General features: G+C 37.1%; 1 protein-coding gene across 1 annotated transcript in view; it reads left to right on the top strand.

Annotated features, from left to right (window-relative positions):
• The window catches only part of Mob1a (MOB kinase activator 1A), an 18652-nt gene extending 688 nt beyond the window's left edge, over positions 1-17964 (top strand). Inside the window, exons 3-8 of the mRNA XM_010631624.3 lie at positions 6-242; positions 3665-3831; positions 9445-9538; positions 11020-11153; positions 15236-15399; positions 17412-17964. Of these exons, the coding sequence (XP_010629926.1) occupies positions 6-242; positions 3665-3831; positions 9445-9538; positions 11020-11153; positions 15236-15399; positions 17412-17489 (874 nt within the window). The 3' untranslated portion in view covers positions 17490-17964. The remainder of the gene's footprint in view (positions 1-5; positions 243-3664; positions 3832-9444; positions 9539-11019; positions 11154-15235; positions 15400-17411) is intronic.
• The last annotated feature ends 6420 nt before the right edge of the window (positions 17965-24384 follow it).

The raw sequence follows: 24384 nt of genomic DNA, 5'->3' as shown, positions 1-24384 counted from the left end.
GCCAGCGTCCGCCCCTTGCCTACTCGGGTTCAGGGAGATGCCCGGGGGTGGGGCGGGCCGACGGAGGTGAAGGTCGTGGTGGAGGAAGCTGAGCGATTGGTTGGGAAGTTGAAAGGCCCGGAGGCCGACCAAGCGTCCAAACTTTTCCGCCCCAGCGCCCCTGAGGGCGGAGGGAGTATCTGGGGCGGAGCGCCTGTCCCGCCTGCGGGTTCCCAGTTTCTCTCAAATTTCGATCCTCTCTGGTAACGATGCTGCTGCCTTAGATCTTTTTACTTCTTCGTTATTGTTTAGTTTCATTATTGTCAGGGTTAATTTACCCTTGCCGAAAAATGCTACCCTAGGAGAGTGGAGCGAGCGCCTTGAGAATCTTGAATTTAGGGGTGAGCCTCGCAACCAAACTCTTCTGTCCAACTCTGGTTCTGCCCCCTTACGGATTTTATGACTGTAAATATTATTGACCTCTATAGAATCCCGCTTTAGAGGTGATAGTTGATTCCAAACGAGGCTTGAACAAATTTTTATATTCTCTGATGACTTATGCATAAGCACATTAAAGTTTAAGAAGCTCTGGCGCCTTATTCTCAACGACTGTTCTCTACCTTGTGTATTACTTAACTGTTATATGATTGAATAACCATTTTAGTTATGAATGAAATCCACTTGCTTGACATTTTAAAATTACATTTTACTGAATTACAGTGTTTGATAACCAGAGTTTACCCACTTCTTTAATGTGAGAAATACGGATTCCTTCTAGTATATTGCTGTTATAAAATAGCATTACTAAAAGTATCTTCTGAATTTGATTTTCCTGCCTTTAGATTATTTTATTAAGGGTATAGTCTCCAACATATGATCACCATGTCGAAAAGTTCTGAATGATTTAAAGCCAGATGGCGTAGTCCATGCTTGTACTGTAATCCAGCTGCTTGGGAGGCTGAGGTAGGAGGACCAAGAGTTCAAGACTACCCCATTTCAAGCAACAGATTTGATTACTAACTTCCATATTATCGGGAGTATTAAACACACAAAGAACATCCAAGTCTGAGTTGATTTTTAGTTAGCAGTTTATCTGTGGATACACCTTTGTTGCGCTTTGGACCTGAGTGTTTGGCTTTATTTCTTTGAAACTTTGTCGTGTTGACGGACGCGAAGTTTTCCACTTGTGGGCTATTATGTACAGGTTTTTGTGGGGATGTTGTGTTCCTATCTCGGGTATATATGTAGAGTGGAATTGCTCATATATATTGGACCTCTCTTTAACCTTTTTAGTAAATGCTAAACTTTTTCAAAGCTCTGTGCCATTTTGTGTCCCCACCGTCTCTGTGAAGGTTCCAATTTCCCCACTCCCTCTTAGCGCTTGCTAATTGTAGCCAACTGAATGTGAAGTAGAATTTCTTGGTTTTGATTTGTAATCCCCTGTGGTGAATAATGTTGAGCATTTTTTGTATGTGTGCTTATTGGCATTTGTACATCTTCTTTAAGTCTTTTCAGATCCTGTCCTTTGCCACTTTTTAAATTGGGATGCCTTTTTGTTTTTGAGCTGTAGGAGTTCTTCATTGGCTACAAGTCCCTTTATCACATCTAAGATTGCAGATATTTTCCTCCATGCTGTGGATCATTTGCAGTGGGTTGATAACGTCACTTAAATCACCAAAGTTTTAATTTAGATGAAGATCATATTGAAGCTTGAGAAATCATTCATATTAGTTTTAGTTTTACATACTTATTCTCCTGTAGTTTGCAGCTTATTTCTATGTGTACAGGGCTGCTCCTTCTAATTTAAATACTTGTTCCTATTCTGTGTAGTTCTTTACCATGTTAAAAAAAAAAACTTTGCATATTTGATTTTTAGTGTTTTCACATTCTTTAATTCTTATACTCATTTAAAATTCAATTAAAATGTGTTGTGTACATGCACCAACTCCTTATGGTGAATGTAATCATTATATGGTACAAATGTGTCCTGATAAATTTTTTTAATTAAATTAAATTCTTCAACAAAGGGGAAAACCACAAGTCTGTTTCTTTCCACGTGCTAGAAGTAATATCATTACCAGTTTTGGGTGCATTGTTCTTATACCTTCTGTGCATTAAAAGAGGTTCTGCTGCTGGGGATTTAGCTCAGTGGTTCCGCAGCCTGCCTAACAAACTCAAGGTCCCTAGTTCAATCCCCGGTACCAAAAAATAAAAAAAAGAAATTCTGCTGTACATTTGGTTCTGTAATATGTTTAGCTGTGTTTTGAATCTCTGTTTGAATATGGTATTCTGCCCTTTTTTTGCTACTATAAAGTACTGTGAATATAAATTTGCCGTATTTTATTTAATTCCCATACTGGTAAACTTTAGGATTCTTTCCAGGTTTGCACTATTAAGAACAATCTTGGAAAACAAATCCTTATTCCTATCTAGGAGAGATACTTACATACAGAATGGATGGATTGAGGAACTACTAAAATGTTGTGCACTTTACAGGGTCACAGATAGTGATTAAAGTATTAATTTCTCTATTCCCTAGTCTATACTTAAACAAAGTAGTCATTCTGATTTTTTTCCCTGGTACTAGGGATTGAACCCAGGGCTTTTGCACTGAGGCATGTACCCCAGTGCTTTTAAAAAAATGTTTTATTTTGAGATATTGCCCACCTGAGTTTCAGGATTACCCAGGAGGAACTCAAATTTACAGTCCTCTTGCTCCCATTGTGCTAGGATTACAGGTGTGTGCCACCACTCCCAGCCTCATTCTAACTGTTTACTCTCAGAGAAAAAGAAATCTTATTTTAATTGAACAGTATTTCATGTGTTCATTGATCATTGTACTTCTGAATTGCCTTTTCCTCTTAGCAATTTTTAAAAAGAGTTCCTTTAACAAGTTCTAGAAGTCCTTTTTTGTCTAGCTAATCTTTTGTAACATGTTGCATGTGCTTTTTGTTACTTTGTAACTTATGTGTTTGCTCTGTTATGGAAGTTCTAATTGTTATGATTTGAAGTCAGTTCATTTTTTTCTTAAGGTTTCTAGGCTTTGTGTCATGTTAGAATCAGCTTGTGAATGTTATGAGATAGTAATTAAAGCTCAACCTTTCTCCAGGAATTTTTGTGTCTATCTCATTTTCCCAACTAAAATTTCAAAAAGCTAGTGTTTCTTTTACCAGGTTTTGTTTCATAGGATCTCAAATATTTTGTTATAAAAACTGGTCCTGAAAGTGAGAAGCTTAGAGTTAGTGCCTTCCTTTACCATTTTTTGGTAGGTTATCGAGGCTAAAAGAAAGTAAGGTTTTTCAGGTAGTTGCAAAGGTAGTGACAGAAAAAAACTGTACTCTGAGGTTTTTTTCCTTTGGTTAAAGCACCCTTTATGCCATACTTCTGCATGCAGTATATTACATTTTACTTATTTGTGAAATTAAGTACTTACCCAGCTTTCATGTGTGGGAATAAATTAAACACCCCCATGCCCTTGCCCCCATGCATGGTGGGCAAGCACTGTACTACTGAGATACACTCTCAGCCCTAAAATTCTTTTTTGTGATTATCATTCCTGCTTTCTATCTTCGGATCTTTCAGGGAGTATTTTTATTTCATTTCACAGGGGAATTTATATACCTAAAATTATGCCGTTCTGCTTTTAGTCCTAAAAAAATCATATATTTTTCTTTTAACCCAACAGCAGCAGCCGCTCTTCTAAAACATTCAAGCCCAAGAAGAATATCCCTGAAGGGTCTCATCAATATGAACTCTTAAAACATGCAGAAGCAACTCTAGGAAGTGGAAATCTGAGACAAGCAGTTATGTTGCCAGAGGGAGAGGACCTCAATGAATGGATTGCTGTTAACAGTAAGTTTTTAGCAACATTCACATTCATTGGTTTAGAGAAACATTCTGCAAAAATCTTGGGTTGTTTTGTTTTTTGTTTTCTTGACAGGGTCTTTCCACATAGTTCAGGTTGGCCTTGAACTCACTGTGTAGTCCAGGCCAGCCTGGAACTCACAGCAATCCTCATGGCCCAAAAACTGGGATTATAGGCATTTGCCACCACACTAGGCTAAAATCTTGTTAATGGATTTTCTTTTACAGATATAACTGTTGGAATATGGCAGATTAACTATTAAAGAAACATAAATAGAAATACATCTAAAACTGTGTCCTTCAGGATCCTTGGTAGCTTGTGTGGTTGAGAAGAGAGGAATGCTTTGGGTTCATTCCTGAGAAAAATACCATGGAGAGCCGAATAAAGTCAAACAAAGGATTGATAAATGCCAACATTCTCCCCTGGGGCCATGCATTTGTAGGACTCCATTGCACAGTTTTGTCCCTGCCCCCAGCAACACTCATGGACCTACACGTTCACAAAACTGCTCTCACTCCACTGGGTAGTCAATTGTTTGTTGTGAGTTAGGAGTTCTTAGAAAGAAATCCAGGGATTTCTGAAAGGGATCTAGGAGCTGAGTTCATGAGAACCATAGCTTAACACAGAATGATGTGCTGAGGCTAGAGATTTAAATATGACAGCCTCTCATTCCTGAGATGGGTTCAGATCTGGGAACTTTTTAATGGAAAATTTCATATAAAGAAGTAGAGAAACTAGGACAGTGAATTCCCAGGTACCCATTTTCCAGCTTCAATAAGTATCAATTTGTGGCTAATTGTGCTTCTTTATGCCCCCTGGCTATTTTTGATGCAAACCCCAGACATGTTATTTCATCTATAAGTATCTCTAGAGACGAGGATAATGATAGCCAGGCACAGTTGCATATGTAATTCCAGCTATTTGAGTGGCTGAGGCAAGAGGATCAGTTTTGAGGCCAGCCTTCAACTGAGCCTCGGATAGCCTAACACCCTGTTTCAGAATAAAATTTTAGAAGGATTGGGGTGTATGTAGTTCAGTGGTAGAATGCTGGTGTAGCATGCTCAAAATCCTGGGTTCAGTTACCTATACCACACACATACAGAAAAAAATCATCCTTTAACGTCAAATTATCTATTCAGTCTTCACATTTCCCTGATTGTCCTATTTAATATTTTTCTTTTTCTTTTTTTAATTTAAGCTTGGTTTACATCAGGATCCTATAGGGCCTGTCTGTATGTTTTCTCAAATCTCTTAATCTGCAGATTTCCTTTCATTGCCATCTTTTTCCCTTGCTCTATCTTTATTGTTAAAGAAACCAGGTCATTTATTTTCCACTGTATGAATTCTGCTGATTCTATCCCCAAGGCATCCATTATCATGTTCTGTTTCTCCTTTCATCTCCTGTAACATTAGATGTGGAGCAGCATGGTCCTGTAGAACTTTCTGCTAAAATGAGAATGCTCTATACCTTCGTTGTGGCTATTTATCCCCTGACATGTGGCTAATGTGACAGAGGAACTGAGTTTTTAATTTAATAGAACTAAATTTTAATGTAAGTATAGTAACCATATGTGGCTAGTGGTAACCTCGTTAGCGTTTATCATTCAGGTTTGATTTTGTTTTTATGTACAACTAGCTACTTGATAGCTGGTGGTATATGTTTCCATAGTATGTAGTTGTATTTTTTAAATTATCTGAAGTTTATAATTTTAATAAAATTTGCTCTTCTTGTTGTACATTCTCTGGGTTTGGACTTTATAATGGCAACATTCACCACTATAATATTATCACCAAATCACTCAAAATCCTCTATCTTTTGCCTATCATCTCCACCTGCAACTTTTGGCAACCACTGATTTTTACTCTCAGCTTTGCCTTTTCCAGGATGTAATAGTTGGAATCAGATAGTGTATACTGACTTCTTATGCTTAATAATATTTAAATTTCTTTCATGGTTGGTAACTCATTAATTTTAAGCCCTGAATATTCCATTTTCTAGATATATCACTTTTTTTCTTTTTTTTTTTTTTTTTTTTTTTTTTTTTTTGATACTGGGAATCAAACTCAGGACCTTGCACTTTCAAGGCCCAGCCTGGTGTCTTGTTATTTTAATCTGCATTTTCCTGATGACAGTTGGTATGTGGCATCTTTTCATGTACTTATGTTGCCTGTGTATCTTTGGTGAGGTGTCTGTTAAGGTCTGTGGCTCATTTTTTAAATTGTTTGTTTTCTTATTGTTTGTTGAATGTTGTAAGTTCTTTATATATTTTAGATTACGGTCCTTTATCACATATGTCTTGCAGACATTTTCTTCCAGCCTGCTGCTTGTCTTTCTACTCTCTTGACAGTGTCTTCTACAGAGCAGAAAATTTTAATTTAATGAAGGCTAGCTTATTGGTTCTTGCATAAATTGTGCCATTGATCTTAAAGGTCATTGTCAAGCCCAAGGTCACACCTAGATTTTCTCCTCTGCTTCTCCCATGTTTCCTAGAAGTTGTGTACTTTTGCATTTTACATTTAGATCTATTATTGCTTTCTAGTGGATTTTAGTGAAGGATGTAAGAGCTGTGTCTAGGTTCTTTTTTTTTTTTTTTTTTTTGAGACAGGGTTTGCTGTGTAGCCCAGGGTGGCCTCAAACTTGGAACCATCTGCCTGCCTCTGCCTCCCAAGTGCTGGAATCACAGGCATGCACCACTGTGCCCAGCATGGAGTCATCTTTCTGAATATGGATGTCCAGTAGTTATAGCACCATTTGTTGAAAACTGTCTTTTCTCCATTGTGTTAGCTCTGCTCCTTTGTCAAAGCCCAATTGACTGTATTTATGTGGGTTTATTTCTGTATTCTCCATGCTTGTCCATTGAAGTATTTGTTCTCTCACCAATACTACACTGGCTGCATTACTATACTTTATGGTAAGTGTTGAAATTGAGGGGTGTCTTCCAATAATTAACATTTAATGGATTTGTTTTTGTTAAATGAACTTAAAATATTTAAAATTCATAACAGTAACACCAGCTACATTATAGTTAAAAGTTCTCTGAAATTCTCAACAATTTTTAAGAAAAAAACGAGAACAAGAGACTGAAAGGTTTGAGCCAGGTGTGGTGCAGGCCTGTAATCCCTGCACTCAGGATGCTGAGACAGGAGGAGCACTATGAGATCCAGGGTAGCCTGGGCTACATATTGAGTTCAAGGCTAGCCTGGACTGCATAGTGAGACCTTGTCTCAAAACAAACAAAAAAGCAAATAGTTTGATTTGATTTACAGCAGATTTTTCTCAAAGAAAAATCTAAGGCCTTTGGAATAAGCAACAATCATTTAAATAAAGGTTTAAAAGAGTTTTCTCTTGAATAATACTTTACATGGCTCAAATATCAAAACAATATGAAAAATACTGAGGAAAAAAAACCCTAAGTTTCAGCTACTCCAACACATAGGCAACCACTTCTTTTTTTGTCTCCTATTTCCTAAGTTTCTTTATCCTTTCTTACACAAAAGATAATACACTACATAATTCTGTACCTTTTCTTCTCTCGGTAATATGAATATGGTTTTTTAACAAGTTAGGAAAAATAAAAAATTTTAAATGTGGTTTCAAGAAAAATTACACATGTAGCTCACACAAGGTTTTTATCAAAATGCATTGAGAAATGATTATTCAAGACCATTGTGAATTATTACATAGTGAGACCCTGTCCCAAAAATTTAAAAAAAGGAGACAATGATTATTAATGTTGATAAGAGCAATAAAAAGATAATAAAATCTCAGTAGTCATCTAAAATCTGATTCTGAATTGTATATGAAGAAGCACAGTGAGAAATATTAAAAAGTGTTCTCCAAAGCCAATTTTGGGGAGAGATAATTGCTTTTTTTCTTTTTTGTACCAGGGGTTCTACTTGCCAGGCAGGTGCAGCGCCATTGAGCTACATCCCAGCCTGTTTTTTGAGGCAGGGTTTCAAGCTGGCCTTAAACTCACTGTGTAACCCAGGCTGGGCTTGAACTTGTGGCAGTCCTCCTGCCTCAGCCTCCCGAGTGCTGGGATTACACGCATTTGCCACCATGCCTGTCATGGCATTTTTTATATTTTCGTAAAACTTACTGTCTGGATTAATGGACAGTTAGATTCTCAGATTTGCTTCTGCATTCACTCTGTTGTGATGTCATGGAACCTCTGAAAAACTTCATTGTACCTTCTTGACAGAAAAAAAAAGAGCAATTAAGATGGTTTTGGCTTTACAGATCCACTCTGCAACAGGGAATCCCTGTGCCACATTTTGAGCATACTTATTTTGCATGATTATTGAGGGCTTAAATGTTACTTTCTTGGAAACATGACTAAAAGGAAAGGTTATGGGTGAGGGAGTTTTATGTAAAATTCCTTTTGACAAAGAGAATTTTTTTTAAGTTTGTTTTTTAAGAAGCTTGGAAAAACCCTACTTGATTTTCAGATATTTCCTTAGAATACCAAAGTATTTAAAAAAAACTTTGCAAGTTTTACATGGTTCTCTTTGCACAGAATACTTACACTTCACTTACTGAGGTTTATTAGTTACCCCATCCTCTTCATATTCTTCCAGTTCTAACTGAAGCTCATCTAGGAACTGCTACCTGATTACCTAAGCTCTTTGCCTTTTCCCTAAACCTTAGCACTTACTGTTGATCTTTGGGTCCTTTTTGTTTTTTGTGTAAGGGCAGTGCTAGATGCTAACCTTACACATCCTAAGCAAGCACTCTACATCCCAGGCTATATATGTATTAATTGACTGATTGGTCAGTTGATACTCACAGGGTCGTGCCACGTTGCACACACTGGGCTCAAACTTTCCATTCTCCTGCCTTAGCCTCCCAAGTAGTTGAGATCATAGGTGTGCACCACTGCACCTGGATGGATCCTATCTTCTCATACTCTATCTTGAATTACTTATTTTTAAAAATGTATCCCTTCTCTTAGCTGGGCAAAGGACTTGATCTTGTCCTTTTTATGTCCTCAATGTGCCTGAAATGTTTATGCTGAACTTTATGTCTGAAAGGCCTGTCGGTACAGCTGGTATGTCTTCCCCCTCACAATATATTCCAAGGTACTTTTTTCTTTCTTTCTCACAAATAATTGTTTGATTGAGGTTGTTAAGAAGCTATGGATTTTTCCTTCCCTTGGATATACAGTAAGTCCCTGACTTAAGAACATTCGAGTTGCGAAATTTCCACAGGTGTACTTCGTAAGACTCGCTTTGTGGAGTACAACTTAGGAATGTTCTTTAGGAATAGGGATCATTTGTAAGTTGGGGACTTACTGTAATCAAATTGATATTATGATGATGAAATAATCACTATTAAGTTAAATTTGTCTCCAGTATTTTATTTTCCTATTCGTATATGCTAGTTAAAAGTTTAGTATATTAAAAGTTAATGTTTAATTGGCCATGAGGTATGCACCCGTAGTCTCAGTTACTCAGCAAGGAGGATCACTTTTGCTTGGGAGTCTGAGGCCAGCCTAGGCAAATACAGCAAAACTCCATCTCAAAAAAGAAAAACAAATTGCCCATTTTTTTTCTTTAACTGAGAGGTCTGACATTAACAGAATTCTGCTATACCTCTGCAGCTGTGGATTTCTTCAATCAAATTAACATGTTGTATGGAACTATTACAGAATTCTGCACTGAAGCAAGCTGTCCAGTCATGTCTGCAGGCCCCAGGTACAACAGCCTGTTAATAGCGGTGTTGGGATTACTTTTGCTTTTTCACTGATGGATGTGTTAAATAATAGGTTTTTTTGTTTTTATTATGTGTTTGCCTATATAAAGATGATTCTATTTTGTTCATGAATACTGACCTATAGCTATTATTTCTAAATACTTTGGTATGTGGGTAGTGTTTAGTTTTTATACTGCATCATGGTAACTTTTGAGTGTTCTATTGTAGCGATGAAAGTATAGAAATTTGAATTAATTTATCTTGTATCCCAAAACTTTTTTTTTTTTTTTTTTGATACTGGGGATCAAAATTGGGACCTAGCGCTTGTGAGGCAGGCAGCGGCACCACTGAACTAAATCTCTGGCCTGCAAAACTTGTTTTTTTCATTTGATGGTTTCTTGCTAACTTCTAAATGAATTTTTAAAAGTTTTTAGTCGGTCTTTAAATATTTGATTATTTTTTTCTCATGATTATTAAACTTTAATGAAAGCAGCACAATTTAGAAGTAATTATCTGGCTTAAAGTTGCTACATTAAAAAAATATTTTGACCATAATAAATTTCAAAAAAAACTAAAAAGAGTGTGGAAATTTTTATCACCTATAATGTTAAGTCATAATTGTAAAGGGATTAATGTTGCGGTGTTTCCTTACAGTCTTTTTTCTTATAATAAATTACATATTTTATGTAGCAATAAATAGTATCAAAATGTTTGTCTCTTGTACTTTGACTTTTCTATAGGTATGAAGGAAAAAAGATCCCCAGTGAGTTTTTTTGTTTGTTTTTGTTTTTGTGTGTTTGTGTGCGTGTGTGTGTGTGTGTGTGTGTGTGTGTGTGTTTTGGTCCTGGGATCAAACTCGGGATCAAACTCAGGATCTTGCACTTGCAAGACAGGCGCGGTGCCACTGAGCTAAATCCACAGCTCCCCAGTTCCTAATTTTGTTGCAGTATTTTAGAAGGAATGTTGTTATTTTATGTTTCATTCATCAAACATAAAAGAAAATAAATGAGAAATATAAACATGTCTATGGCTTAAATGCCTGAAGAAATTTTGCATAGATCTTGTCACTTGTTCTAGGTCAGCAAAGGTGAAAGGAAAAAATATGCATGACTAAAAAAAGTATTTCTCTAACGATGTCTCTAGGATTTGATGATCTTGGCACCACTGATGATAATGTGTAGCCAAGGGTCTCAGAGTGTGGAGGATCCATCACCTTTCACACAGCCCTTGGCACCTTTCTGCCTTGCCTTTGTCTGTCGGGGCTCTCTTAGAAAGCAGCCCTCTGGCACTGCCAGCTGTCACATTGTCTCCCTCCTCCAGTTACAACCTGCACATTTCAGAATAATTCTGTAGGGAATTGACAGTAATCTTCAGTAGAACTTTAGGTAATTTATTAAGGTTACATAGTTTCTGTTAACAAAAAGTGAAGTTGCACATTTGTTAATGTTTTTTAAATCTATCAGTAAAACATACTTCTCTCCAGGTATGAATATCACTGGGCAGATGGTACTAATATTAAAAAGCCAATCAAATGTTCTGCACCAAAATACATCGACTATTTGATGACCTGGGTTCAGGATCAGCTTGATGATGAAACTCTTTTTCCTTCTAAGATTGGTGAGTTAATATTGTAGAACTATTTTTCTTTCCAAATTATGTAGTCTTTTTTAATATTCTGTTACTTTAAAGTAATTTGATAGAGGTAGTGGTACACCCCTGTGGTCCTAACACTTAGGAGGCTGAAGCAGGAGTGTTTGAGTTCAAGGCTAACCTGGGCTACTTAATCAGACCTTCTCTCAAAAAAAAAAAAAAAAAAAAAAAAAAATTTTGTTTTAGTAGACTGCTACATTCTCCTCCAAAAAGTTTGTACCATTAAGTATATACTCCCTCTAGTATGTTTGTGTCTGTCTGTGTTTCTTTGCCATGTTGATTATTACTCACTTTTTCTTTTTGTCTTTTGAAAATGGAGGAATACATTTTGCTTTAGTGTACATTTTAAAAATATTGATGATTGTATTTTGTTTTCTTGACCATTGTATGTTTTCTGTTTGTGTCTTTTATCCATTTCTGTTAGGGATATTAGCTCTTTGTATTTCCCCCTATGCTATCTTTTGTCTTATTTGTTGATGGACTATTTTGCTCTGTACATCTCTCATTTTGTCTTAATCATTTCCTTATCACTTGAGTTTTAATACACTGATGTGAAAAATTGTCCCTGCTTCTGGATTATAAAAATATGTATGTTTTCATGTAGTACTTTTGTGATTTTTTTTTTCCACGAAACACTTCAGTGTGTCAGGAGTTTTTTTGGGTTTTTTTTTGTTGTTGTTGTTTGTTTTGTTTTTTTTTTTTTGGATACCGGGGATTGAACTTGGGACCTTGTGCTTGCCAGGCAGGCGGCAGCACCACTGAGCTATATTCCCAGCCCAGAGTTTTTCTTTTTTCCTTTTCCTTTATTTTTTTCCTGTACCAGGAATTGAACTCAGGACCTTGTACTTACTTACAAGGCAGGTGCAGTGCCACTGAGCTATATCCCCAGCCCCAAGACTTTTTTCTTCTGAATGCTGCTTTCATTATTTTCCAAACAGAAAATTTAGTCGTTTTTTCCAGTTCACTTATTGAATACATGTGTCTTTTTTTTTTCTCGATTATCTTATGTGTACAATAAATTACCATATATTTGAGGGTCTTGTAATCTCTTTATCACTTCCTGTGGAAATTTCAGTTTTCATTCACATATCTTTTGCCATCTTACAAAACTAGTCTTCTTTCCTTTCTCTTCTTTTTCAGAATATTCACAGCTGTTATGAGATATTTGTCTCCCAAGAATTTAGAATCATTTTCTCAAGGTTAAAAAAACAAAGTTTTTAGATTGCATCTAATTTTTATACACACATATATTCTTGTTTTCTTTACAATACTGAGTCTTCTAGCCAAGAATATCATTTTTCACTTATTCTTCTTTTATTTTCTAAGTCTTCTTTCCTCTGTAAAATTCTATTTTATGTTAATCCTTAAAATTTCTTAAGTTTATTTCTAGTTGTTTTTTTTTTTACTTTATTTTATTTTTCATTTTGGTTTTTTGAGACAAGGTCTCTCTCTGTATTTCCAGCTGGCCTTGAACTCACTGTGTAGCCTGGGCTGGCTCAAACTTGTAGCGATACTCCTGCCTTAGCCTTCTGAGTGCTGGGGTCACAGGCATGCACCACCATGCCTGGCTTACTCCTAGGCATTTTATTCTTTTTATTGATACTTGGTTTCTAACTGGTTATTATTTGATATATTGAAAAGCTGTTGATTTTTATAACTGTCAGGTTCTATCTTGTTAACTTTTGGTTCTCAAGTTTTTGAAATGTGCAACTTCATCATATGCAGGTAATGTTAACTTGGCCTCTTTCTTTATGATATGTATTCTTTTTGTTTTAAATGTGTCTAACCTCAGTGACCAGTGTTTCCAGAACAGTGCTGAGTTACAGTGATGTTAGCAAAAATGTATATCAGGTGTTATGCTTGATCTGTTTGATATTGGTCATTTTTTCCATTCTGTAACTAAACCTTTTCCTTTTTCACAGATTGTTTATTATGTATTGCTTCTATTTGAATATGTGTTAAATATAGCTTGGAAAGTATTCAGATTAAAACAAATTATTCTTAAAGATCTCTTCCTTATGGGAGATAAAGAATTTTTTGACTTCCTTTTTGTTTCACAGCTTTGTGTTCTTCAGTAATTCATTCTTACGTTCTAAAATTCCCCATCCCCATTAGGCTCTTGTCTACCTGTTAACTTTTGCTGGTTATGTATTATTAGATATAACTTTATTATTAACTTTTTACTAATATATTTCAAGTTATTAATGTTATTAACAAAATACCCCTTTGTATATTCTGAGAAGAGGGTTTGATTTTAAAAACATTTCTTCAATACGTGAATACAGAATCCTGCTCAAAGATGTCCATATGCTCGTGTATAGTATTTGAAAATTCAAGTTAGCCAGAGCTTGGAGGCATGAATGCAAAATCCAGTGAAGTATACTGAATTTTCCAAGCTGTAATGGGCTGGCTAAGAGAAGAAGAAAACAAAATTTAGGGAAAGAGTATGTTAGTAAGCCTTTGTTTTCTGAAAGATTGAAAAAAAGAAGGTGCTTCAAGAGCTGTATCAAGGAATAGGCCTTTTAAGGCCCACTAACCTAGGTTGTTTTGGAAGCAAATGCCTTCTTGGTGCTTATTTACTGTAGCCAGTGCCAGTTGGAATGTCTCTATCCTGTCTCCATTTTGTAAGAGACTTAGATATTCTCAACTGAAATTCTCAGGAGTGTAACCAGTTGCATCCTTGAGATGACTTCACCTTTCAAAATGGCCAGTAAACCCTCCCCATGCTTTAACAAAGAGATGTTTACCAGTAAATAAAGAGATGTTTATTTTCTTTAAAAAATACCCACCCCCTTTTAAAGAAGTATGCCTTGTTTTTAGGCAGCAGGAAAATGGAAACTTAACTTTCCAGAGTAATTCAGAAGATAAAAGGGCCAGGGATTTAGCTCAGTGGTGCCCCTGCCTGCCAAGCTCAAGGTCCTGAGTTTGATCCCTGGAAAAAAGGAGAAAATAAAATACTTTCTTTTAACTTGTAGCTACATGATGATGACTTAAAGTAGATCTGTCATTTTCTTTGCTTAGGAGAGTTTCAAGTACCAATTGAACATGTATGGATCCATGCACGTGTATATAGTTTTTTAAAAGTTAACAAATTACAAAAGTAGTATTCTATTTATACTAAAATTTATACTTGCTGCATTTAACCTTAGGAAGAAACTATAATATTAAACAACTAAAATTATGTTTATTTGAACTTTGATTCAGCAGCATCTTGTATAATCTGATGCTTGTGCCTACTGATCTAAGGCAATTAGAAAAAAGTGTGGCCTGTGAGGAATACTTAGGATTGGAGGTTTTCTTCTTTTGCCTGTTAAATACCCAGTAGTAGGCTTGTAGTTGTTTGTGGGTATGTTTATGTATTGCAGTTGTTCATGGCAGTGTTGAAATTTGCTGTTGAATATTAAGTAAAAGACTAGTACGGCCACTATGGAAATTAGTATGGAGATTCTCCTGGGTATATTCTTTTTTTTTTTTTTTTTTTTTTTTTTTTTTCCGGTACTCGGGTCCTTGCACTTGCAAGGCAGGCCACCGAACCACTGAGCTAAATCCCCAGCCCCTCCTGGGTACATTCTTGAAAGAGTTAAAAGCATCCTACTATAGTGATGTGTGAACACCCATCTACAGCAGTACAATTCACAGTAGTTACAGCCTAGGTGCCCATCAATATATGCATGGATAAATATGGTACACCATGGAATATTATTCTGTTATAAAGAAAAAGTCATGTCATTTTCTGGAAAATAAGTGAAAGTTGAGACCATAATGTTAAGTGAAATAAGACACAGAAAGTTAAATACTGCATGGTTTCTTATGTTAGAAATATAAAATATAAATAAGTAAAAGTAAAATAAATGAGAGATGGTGGTAAACAAAAAGGCAAACTTTTTGGAGATGGGGAAAAGGATGGAGGGGAGCTAGAAAGAGGAAGTAAGGGGATAGAAAATGATCAAGACATGATATATACATGTATAGCTTCCCCAAAATAAGTGTAACTATCACACTAGTTTTTTTAAAAGAAGACTAACTGATGTATGTGTGTTTAATTACAGGTGTCCCATTTCCCAAAAACTTCATGTCTGTGGCAAAGACAATTCTGAAACGTCTCTTCAGGGTATATGCTCATATTTATCACCAGCACTTTGATTCTGTGATGCAGCTGCAGGAGGAGGCCCACCTCAACACCTCCTTTAAGCACTTTATTTTCTTTGTTCAGGTAAGGGAGCCATGTCAATTTCTGGGACATGTGGCTCAGACTTATTTGAATTTGTAACTGTAATAGAGAGCAGTGTGTCTTACCAGTATAGAGAAGCTAAGTATAAGTAGTATTTTCTCTTCCACATTATTTTTATCTGTGTAGCAGCACCAGGCTCTCTAGTGGCACCTATAATAGGAGGTTGACGCAGGAGGCTTGCAAGTTTGAGGAGAGACAGCCTGGGGAACTTACACCCAATATCTGTCTATCTTTTTTTTTTACAGCCAATCTCAATATATTAAAAAAATAGATAAAAGGCTGGGAATGTAGTGGTAGAGCACTTGCCTAGCATGTATGAAGCAATCCTCAGTTTGGGAGAAAAAGGCATCACCCCTCCTTGGGCCTTCAGCCTCTAGCTTCCCCAGGTCTCCAGTTAGGGTTTGTCACTTTAATATGTGCTCTGTTGCCTTACAGGTACTTAGTAGGAATTGGCACTTACAAAAATAATTCACATTGTTTGAAAAAGATATCAGAGAGTCAGGACTCATTTAGCCTGTATGATTCTATACACAATATATAAATTTGTCTGCCTAGGTACCGTTTATGATAGAAAAACCTGGTGGGTTTTTTTTAGTAAATACCATTTATTACAGTGCTGTGTATATGCAGAGAAAAAAACATACTACACTCTTCCTGATCTCCCATCTAAGATTGTTGCATGATTGTGTGTGTGTGTGTGTGTGTGTGTGTGTGTGTGTGTATATGTGTGCAAGAGAAAGGGAAAAGTCCCCCTTTGTGAGGATATAGGAGAACTCAGTTTTCCCACTATACTCTCACAACACAGAACACTTTGTGAACAAATGTATGGGGTTTTCCCCCTGCACACCAGGCAATTTGTTCTACGGCAGATACCCGCTAACTTTTCTCTGATTCAGTTCAGTTCTGATGCTGAGTATCAGAGCCCACAAATTGAGAGGCCAGCCCCACAAGTCTGTGCCCACTTCAGATGCCAGCCAGCAGTAATTTGTTGTACTTCTGAGAGATCAGCTATGAATCAGGGTTCCCAGGGTACCCTCCTAGGGTTCAGTTAATTTGCTAGAGTGGTTCATAGAACTTAGGAAGCACACTTACTGACTTATTCTAAAGGACATCACAGAAGGTGTAGATGCCTAGCCAGATGGAAGAGATGTGGTGCAAGGTGTGCGAGAGGCACCGTGGAGACCTTCCAGGAACCTGCTTGTGTTCAGCTGTCTAGACACTCTGAACCCTGTCCACTGGGATTTTTATGAGGACTTCGTTGCTTGTGCGTGATTGATTGCATCATTGGCCATCGGTGATTGACTCACCCTTCAGCCCTTTCTTCTCCCTAGAGCAGTGGTGGTGAAACTATGGCACACATGCCACAGTGGGCATGCAGAGCCCTCTCTGTCGGCCTGTGAGCCCAGTCAAAGGGTGTTAATATATGAGTTGTTGTTTTTTTTTTAACTAAAACGTCAGCATCCAGTTTAATTTCAGTGTTGGCACTTTGTGTTAAATAAGTGAGCTTTGGATTGCAATTTGGGCACTCAGTCTCTAAAAGTTTCACCATTGGGGGCTGAAAGTCTCAACACTTTAGTTGTGCTTTGGTCTTTCTACTGACCAGTCCCATCCTGATGTTCTCCAAGGGCCCTCTGCCCCCGGCCATCCCATTTGCACACAAGACACACTTGTCACGCCAGACATTTCAGAACTTTTAGGAGCTGTATGTCAGGAAACAAGGAGGAAAACTGGTATATATCACAAGATAGTACCAGTGTTTTTAAAAGGAGTAAAAACAATTGTTTTAAAATGTTCATAGAAGGCCAAGGATTTAGCTCAGTACCTGCCTCACAAGCACAAGGTCTCGAGTTTGAGCCCCAGTACAAAAAAAAAAGTTCATAGAGATCATTTGATCATTCTTTTGGGTTTCAGAAAATTGGGGTTGGGTATCTTTCAAAAACATTTAGTTTTAATTTGGGTCCCAGTTTTAAATTTTATTTTTCTTCTGTTTTTAGGAGTTTAATCTGATTGATAGACGTGAGCTGGCACCTCTTCAGGAATTAATTGAGAAGCTTGGATCGAAAGACAGATAAATGTTTCTTCTAGAACACACTTATCCTCTTGCTTCATCTACTGCTAGAGCTATCTCATTGCTATTTGTTGTAGACTAGTGACACAGACTATAAGAAGACAGGAAAAAAGGACACACCTTGTCTGTGTCTGCAGATTAAATTGTTCCAAAGGTAGGTTGTCCAGTAGCTTCAGAAACCATAGTAAGGACACAGCCAAATCAGAGGTGCTGTGTGAGCACTCCTGTTACTGTCAGTCATACTTGGGTGTAACGTGATGACTAGCCTGTAGTTTATTAGTTCACTTATTTTTTTACTCACGAAAATTATTGCATCTGTTTCAGGTGACAGTATAACAGATACTAAGAGTTTTTAATCATTGATTTATTAGTAAGTTTCCAGAACAAATTTCCTAATGCAATCAAATTGGCTTTATTCTGCTTTTATTTTATTAATAGAAAAGATATTTTTAAGTTTCCTTAAGATTTAGAATTTGTAGGCTGGGTGTGGTGGTGCATGCCTATAATGCCAGCACATGGGAAGCTGAGGCAGGAGGATTGCTATGAGTTTGAGCCCAGCCTGGGTTATATAGTGAGACGCTGTTTCAAAAAAATTCGAACTTCCGTGTCACTTTGGATAACCTTTTAGTTTCAAGTTTGTATGCTTGTGTTTTTATAGATAAGAGTATATATTTTTCAAAATTCATGATTGCAGTTTAAATCACGGCATATGTAGAATGAAAGTAACCAAAGTTATTTTTAAAATGATTTTATTTTTTAATCTCTATTTGGGATTGTATTCACATCTATATAAATTATTAGTAGTATTCATATATCAGAAATAATATTTTTAGGTGTCTGAGAATGGTGATTTAGGTTTTTATTTTAAAATTAATATGTAGCTTTTGACAGAAAAAGCAAACTAAAAATACATGACAGACTTAGGTCTCAAAGCCACTAGTTTCATTCAAATTGTTTTCAGAGGCCTAGAAGTTTGGGTAAGAGTAAAAGAAAGTATTCAGAGTACTTGTTTCTCCTGTTTCCTAAAAAATTACCTGTGTTTTTTGTTTTTGGGCACTGGGGGTGGAATCCAGGGCTCTGTGTGGGTGAGGCAAGTGCTGCCACAGAGCTGAATCCCCAGCCCTTTTCAATCAAGTTCTAGGTTTCCTAGTTTGGCCTTGAACTTGTGATCCTCCTGCCACCATATAGTTGGAATCACAGGTATGTGCCACCATGCCTGGCTTTTTATCATGACTTGACAGTTTGTAAGAATAGTGTGACAAAATGAGAGGCAGTAAGTAAAAATAAATAGAGAAAAATCTTCTTTCAGTCTGTTAAGGATAGATTGAACTTCCATAGAGATTTTATCCTGTTTTAATTACTTTTGTATCAAAACTTGAAATTTTCTCTTTTTATTAGGATAAAATCATCTTCCCTTTTAGTGAGGAAAATGCCTTTTTTATTGGGCTCCTTGGATTTGAATATTCCTCGACTGTTTAAATGCACTGAGGGCTAATAGATGCCCTGGAAAATTTGCCAAACAGGCAGAGCTTTACTTCATCAGCAATCATTATAATAGCTGTGAGTTTTACAAAGCACTCACCAACCTCCTCATGGCTTTGATAAAGGTTACATTTGATAAGGTTTTGTGTTACTTATCTTTATTCCACTAGATTATAAAGAAAAGAATTGCTTAACTCCATTTTTAGTAACTCATTTTCAATACATTCTTAAAGATATACAGATTTTAAAGGAAATACTTGATTCTAATTTAGGCTGAAACCATATATCATTGTTTGAGGAATTAAGAAATGGATAATGACTTACCAATTAAAAAGAGAAAAGCCCTCTATGAAATATTCAGCAGCCCATGTTTTAAACTTATGCAGAGGTCCAAGTATCAGGCATTTTGTCTGTTAATGTTGATTATTTGGAAAAAAAAAAAACAAATTTCTAGATGTATCTCCAGTGTAACTGCCTCATTGTACATTTGTCATTTCTAATATTTCAAATATTCTCAAAAGGGTTCTCAATTTCCATTTATTTTCAATAATAGAAATCCCTCTTCACACCTGAGCCCCTAAATGAACCAAAGAAGGTCACATACTAGGACAGTAGGAAAGGCAGCTAAGCATAATGTCCTTAATTATGTGGGACATAAATCAGAAATTTACAATTTTGAAACTAGAATGCCCTTGTTTTAAACTTCTTTTTTCCTTCTCTTGTTTTCTTTTTCCTTTCTTTTTTAACAACAAAACAAGTTTCCAAGCCAGTCTGGCTTGACCAGCAGTGCACCTAAACATTACACTGTTTACTTCTAAGGCAGGAGGGGAATTAGAGAAAGGGGAGAGAATGGAAGAGGATGGCACCTTCCTGGCATGACTTGAGGGCCACCCTCTGATATAAGTGCTTGAAGAAGTCGGTGAATGTGTCCTGGGCTCCTCTCACGTTTGATTTGTCTTCCCCAGCCCAGGGTCTCCACTCCCTCTACTTTCCCTGCTAAGCAGACATCCTCTCTCAGTGGCCAGTGCCTGCTCCTCATTTGTGATTACAATCATGGGGTGGAGAGTGCTTGCCAAATTATGCAGGTCATCCTGTGGTGCTTTAATTTTCAGGCCTTTTAAAATCTTGGACCATGATGTACAGATATTTGTTTGACTATTCAAACTTCTTCATACTGTTTTTATATTGACAGCCAAATATACCCTTCCTTCCTTCTTCATTTTATGAATAAAGTGATTTTACAGGGCCACCAGCTAACAAGGTATTCCGTTCATCTTAGACTTAGCCTAGCTAATGTACTGCTTCCTCAAGAAATGCAAATCTGTTTTCACCGTGACTTTGATAACCATGACAGTTTCTGTAGTAGTACAGAGGCAAGAGGAACCGGATACCTCGAGCATGATGTTTTACCTCATATGAATAAACAAATCAGGCCCAAGGAGTGCAAATCCTAGAAAGCAGCTCCAGTCATGGTGCTGGGTCACCCCTTCCCCATTGTACGAGGCTGTCAGGGGGCCTCTGGTCTAGAAAATGCCAGCCTATACCCAAGCACTGAGCACCTTCAACAGGCACATGATTCCTCTTGAGATCAGCTCAGAGTGGATTTGGTTTCTACTATTGTAGAATTCTGGTAAAGAGGGAAAATAGTTCTTTGTTCTTTCTTTTGCATTCAGTTTTAATATTTCAGGCTATAAGAGGCGTTGGGTGATGATATTACATGTGGTAACAGTAATTTTATTAAAACAACTACATTGAAATTCAGTTGGATTTTCTTTCCTTGCTACAAACAAGTATTCCGTAAATCCAAAAGGATCACCAGTGTGCTCTGGATTTAATGTATAGCAATATTCTATATTTGGTCTCCATTGAAAGTAGTTTGTGTTAGTCTTGATTACCATCTAAAATATTTTTAAGTGTTCTTTACATAAAATTTTGTGTTGTATTTTTACATCTTTAGGGGGCTTTATCTATTTTTCTAAGTCAGTTAACTATTCTTTAAAAAACATATTTTGTATCTACTTTTGTAACTTCATCAGAATAAAATATATTGAAAGCAAATGACTGATTAAAGGATGCATCTCAACACTTACTTAAATGAAAACGAGATTTTTGCTGGTTCTGTGGATTCTGAGTACAGCTTAAATTTGGAAGATTATCATTGAGTATAATTTAGTAGTTTAAATGTTTCTATAGCCCTTAAAGAGAAGTTCCTAAATAAAACTAAATACCAGAACCCTACACCCAGGAAACAAGCTGCTTTTAATTACTGTTACCGAAACCCACCCTAGACAGAAATAACTAGTTTCCTTCCCCTCATGCTCGCCTAGCTCTGGATCTTTTGCACATTTTTGATTGTGGATAGGGAAAAGAGAAAATGGGACTTAACTGATTTTTCTACCTTGAAGTTGAGTTGTAGGTACATATCCTTAAAAATTTTCCTGACCCAACAGTCATTTTTCATTATTATTGGAGAAACATTAGCAGAATTACTTTTAGACAAATTAAAAGTGAATTCTGGAACTGTGCAGTACTAGAATTGTGACCTTTTTTTGGTAGTAGAGTTAAAAAATGAATGTGACACATATGGGTTAACATTCAATTTGTATAGAACACAAGCTACCAATCAGTTTTGGATTTTTGTTTCAGATTTAAAAGCCATTGCAAAAGTGATGTTTCTAAGGGTATCTAACGGCTAAGTCTTTGAAAGGTATTTCAGACTTTATTTTTTTAAAAAAGTAGATTAACCCAAAAAATTATCTCTTGGTCAGAGACAGCTAGAAGCACTGTTCAAAGAGGCCCTGGGCCTTCTCCAGCAAATTCAGGGGTGGGAGGGTGGTTGTTACAGTATTTTCTTTATCACTGATCACTAAATTGCAGTGTCTCCTGTGATGCCTCCTGAAAGCTAAGTGTCTCTGCCCTGGCCCTCTGCCTGTCTCAGTCAGAAATTTACATGGATGTCTCTTATTGGCAGAGGCACAGACCTCTGTCCCTGCTAAAGGAGGGGTTGGGTTTTACTTGGGGCTGTGCAGCTTATAATAAAATTGTTTGAACGATGGTAGGTGGTCCAGAAACTTGAACTGGCTGCCACTCAACTTTTTTCCCTGTTCTGTGGGGAAAAAATGAGTTTCCAGCCAAGTGCAAGTAACTAATGTAACTGCTTAGCTTCATTGAGGTTTTTGTAGTGACTTGCTAAAGGAGTAGCTCCTTAGCCAGCTTCCTTATGTCCAGCTAGCACTTTGAATATCACTACTTAGGGGAAATCAGCCTGTCTTAGGTGAGCCCTTTAGTAGATTATCTCACAGCAGTCTGGGTAAGTGTAATTGAGAGGTGGCTGGTTTTAAAATGTTTCTCAAAAAAGCTCAGACAAGTTCAAATAGCTAATACGTAGTAAGCTTCCCTTGATAGCATTTGCAAAAAATTATGATGTTCCTGAGCACTAGTAGGCTGTATAAAAAAAGTGACTGCAATTAAAATCATCCTAATGAAGATAAAAGGAGCTTTATCCAAAGAGACCCTACCCACAAGAGTTTCCTGTGGTTATCTCAAATGTAAATATCTTTACAAAGAGTAGGAGTTGTCATGGGTCAATATAAGCGAAGATAAAAGAATCTCAATTCATAGCAAAAAATAAATGTAGGCTGTGAATTAATTAGCTTATGTCCTGGGAATTTTAATTGTAACAAAGTAAAACTTACCTTTTATTGCTTCTACCATAAAAAATTATACCTAAACTGTTATATTAGGACTAATTTGGAAGGCCAAGATTGATGAGATTGACCTGAATATTCTTTTAAAGATTCAAACTGAGTTCAAACCTGTGGCGCTCCAGTCACCATTCTGTTCAGTAATCATGCATGCACTTTTTGTCCCATGCCATGCTGCACCCTTGAGGTAGATAACTAAAGCAAAGTCCTGACCTCATGTGGGCTACACACCAGTGGGAACCAGCACATACATAGATAACTCTAAAGGGCGGTAAGTAAAATACAAATGATGTAGACGTTTCAGGGCCTACACTTTCTTTGAGTTATCAGAGGTGGCCCTGGAGAAGCAAGGACAGTTGTATAGCCAACTTGACCAAATAGTGTGAGCAGGAAGATTCCAGTATTCCTAAAGGTTATTTTCGGCAGGTGATGAGAAATCTGAAGGATTTTAGGTAGTAAATGTTTTCATTACAGATGGCTTTGACAGCCATGTGGAAACTGAAGGGAAAGGAGAGCACGGCAAGGCAGAGAACCAATAATTCAAATCAGAATTATGTGGGCAAGAAGGGTCCATGCAAACATTCCACTTTTTTATTTGTACCAACCAGGGATCAAACTCTGGTCCTTGTGCTTGTGAGGCAGGCAGCAGAACCACTGAGCTAAATCCCTGGCCCAACATACCACTTTTAATAAAGAAAAGGAGAAATTACATAAATACAAATCTGTGAGCTTAACCTGGGTCACTTAGTTGTAAGTGACAAAACACCTGAACTGGATTTAGTGCTTATTTCCAGGGCTTCCAGTTGCCTAAACAGTCAAACATAATTCTTCTCTTAGGTCTGCTTTCTTCTTTATCTGCTTCATTTCCAAAGCAGCTCTGTCCACATGGTTGCAAAAATGATTGCCAGCAGCTGCAGGCCTTCTAGCTTAGCAACACAGTTGAAAAAGACTTCTTTAGTTCAGAGTCTCTGTACCAACTCTGATTGGTTTGGCTCAAGTCATGTGACATCCCTAAACCAATTTCCATCTAGTTAGTCAAAACTAGGTCATATGTCCACTCAGCTGGGGCTGGGTCTGCCTTATCTCAATCATAATTTGAGTAATAATGGGTGATTCACCACTACTCTGCTGGAAAAGCTTTTTTTTAAGTTTTTTTGTCCCAAAAAATGAGAATAAAATTTAAAAGTTAAATTACCACACTAGTAATAACTGAAGGAATCAAGCTGCAAATGTAACAGTGATGCAAGGGGAAAATAAATGACGAAGGCTGGTGCAGAGGAGTCACAGTATTGGAACGAATGTGTATTTTTAGTCAATTATCGTAAACAATAAATGCAGGTCCAGTCTATCCAGGTGCAACGCGGGAGACAGGTTGTACAGGCCGGTGTGCAACGGCAAAAGGCAGAGAAGCGCCGCGGGGTAGTGCTAGGCTACAAGCTGCAGAGTTAGAAAGGGCTTGGCTGCGTTTCAGCCTCGACTTGACTTGTCTGAGTACTCCAGAGGAGGGCGGGTTTGCTGACATCCATTATCACGCTTCGGATTGCACTACAGTCGCAGGAGTCCCCAATTTCCGGTTTCCGGCTCCAACTAGTTCTCTACTAAGTGGTGTCTGGCAGAACCTTAAACTCAGGCAAATCCAAAACAGTTGTGTTGGCTCCCTCACCCAGCCATCCCTTTCATTGTCCAAGACAAATTTGGGAATCACCTCCTGCC

The sequence above is a fragment of the Fukomys damarensis genome, unplaced genomic scaffold (assembly GCF_012274545.1).
Source record: "Fukomys damarensis isolate Sample0158 unplaced genomic scaffold, DMR_v1.0_HiC HiC_scaffold_2, whole genome shotgun sequence".
NCBI lineage: Eukaryota > Metazoa > Chordata > Mammalia > Rodentia > Bathyergidae > Fukomys > Fukomys damarensis.
The sequence above is the reverse complement of the archived record's forward strand: the minus strand, read 5'-3'. Positions and strand labels throughout refer to the sequence as shown.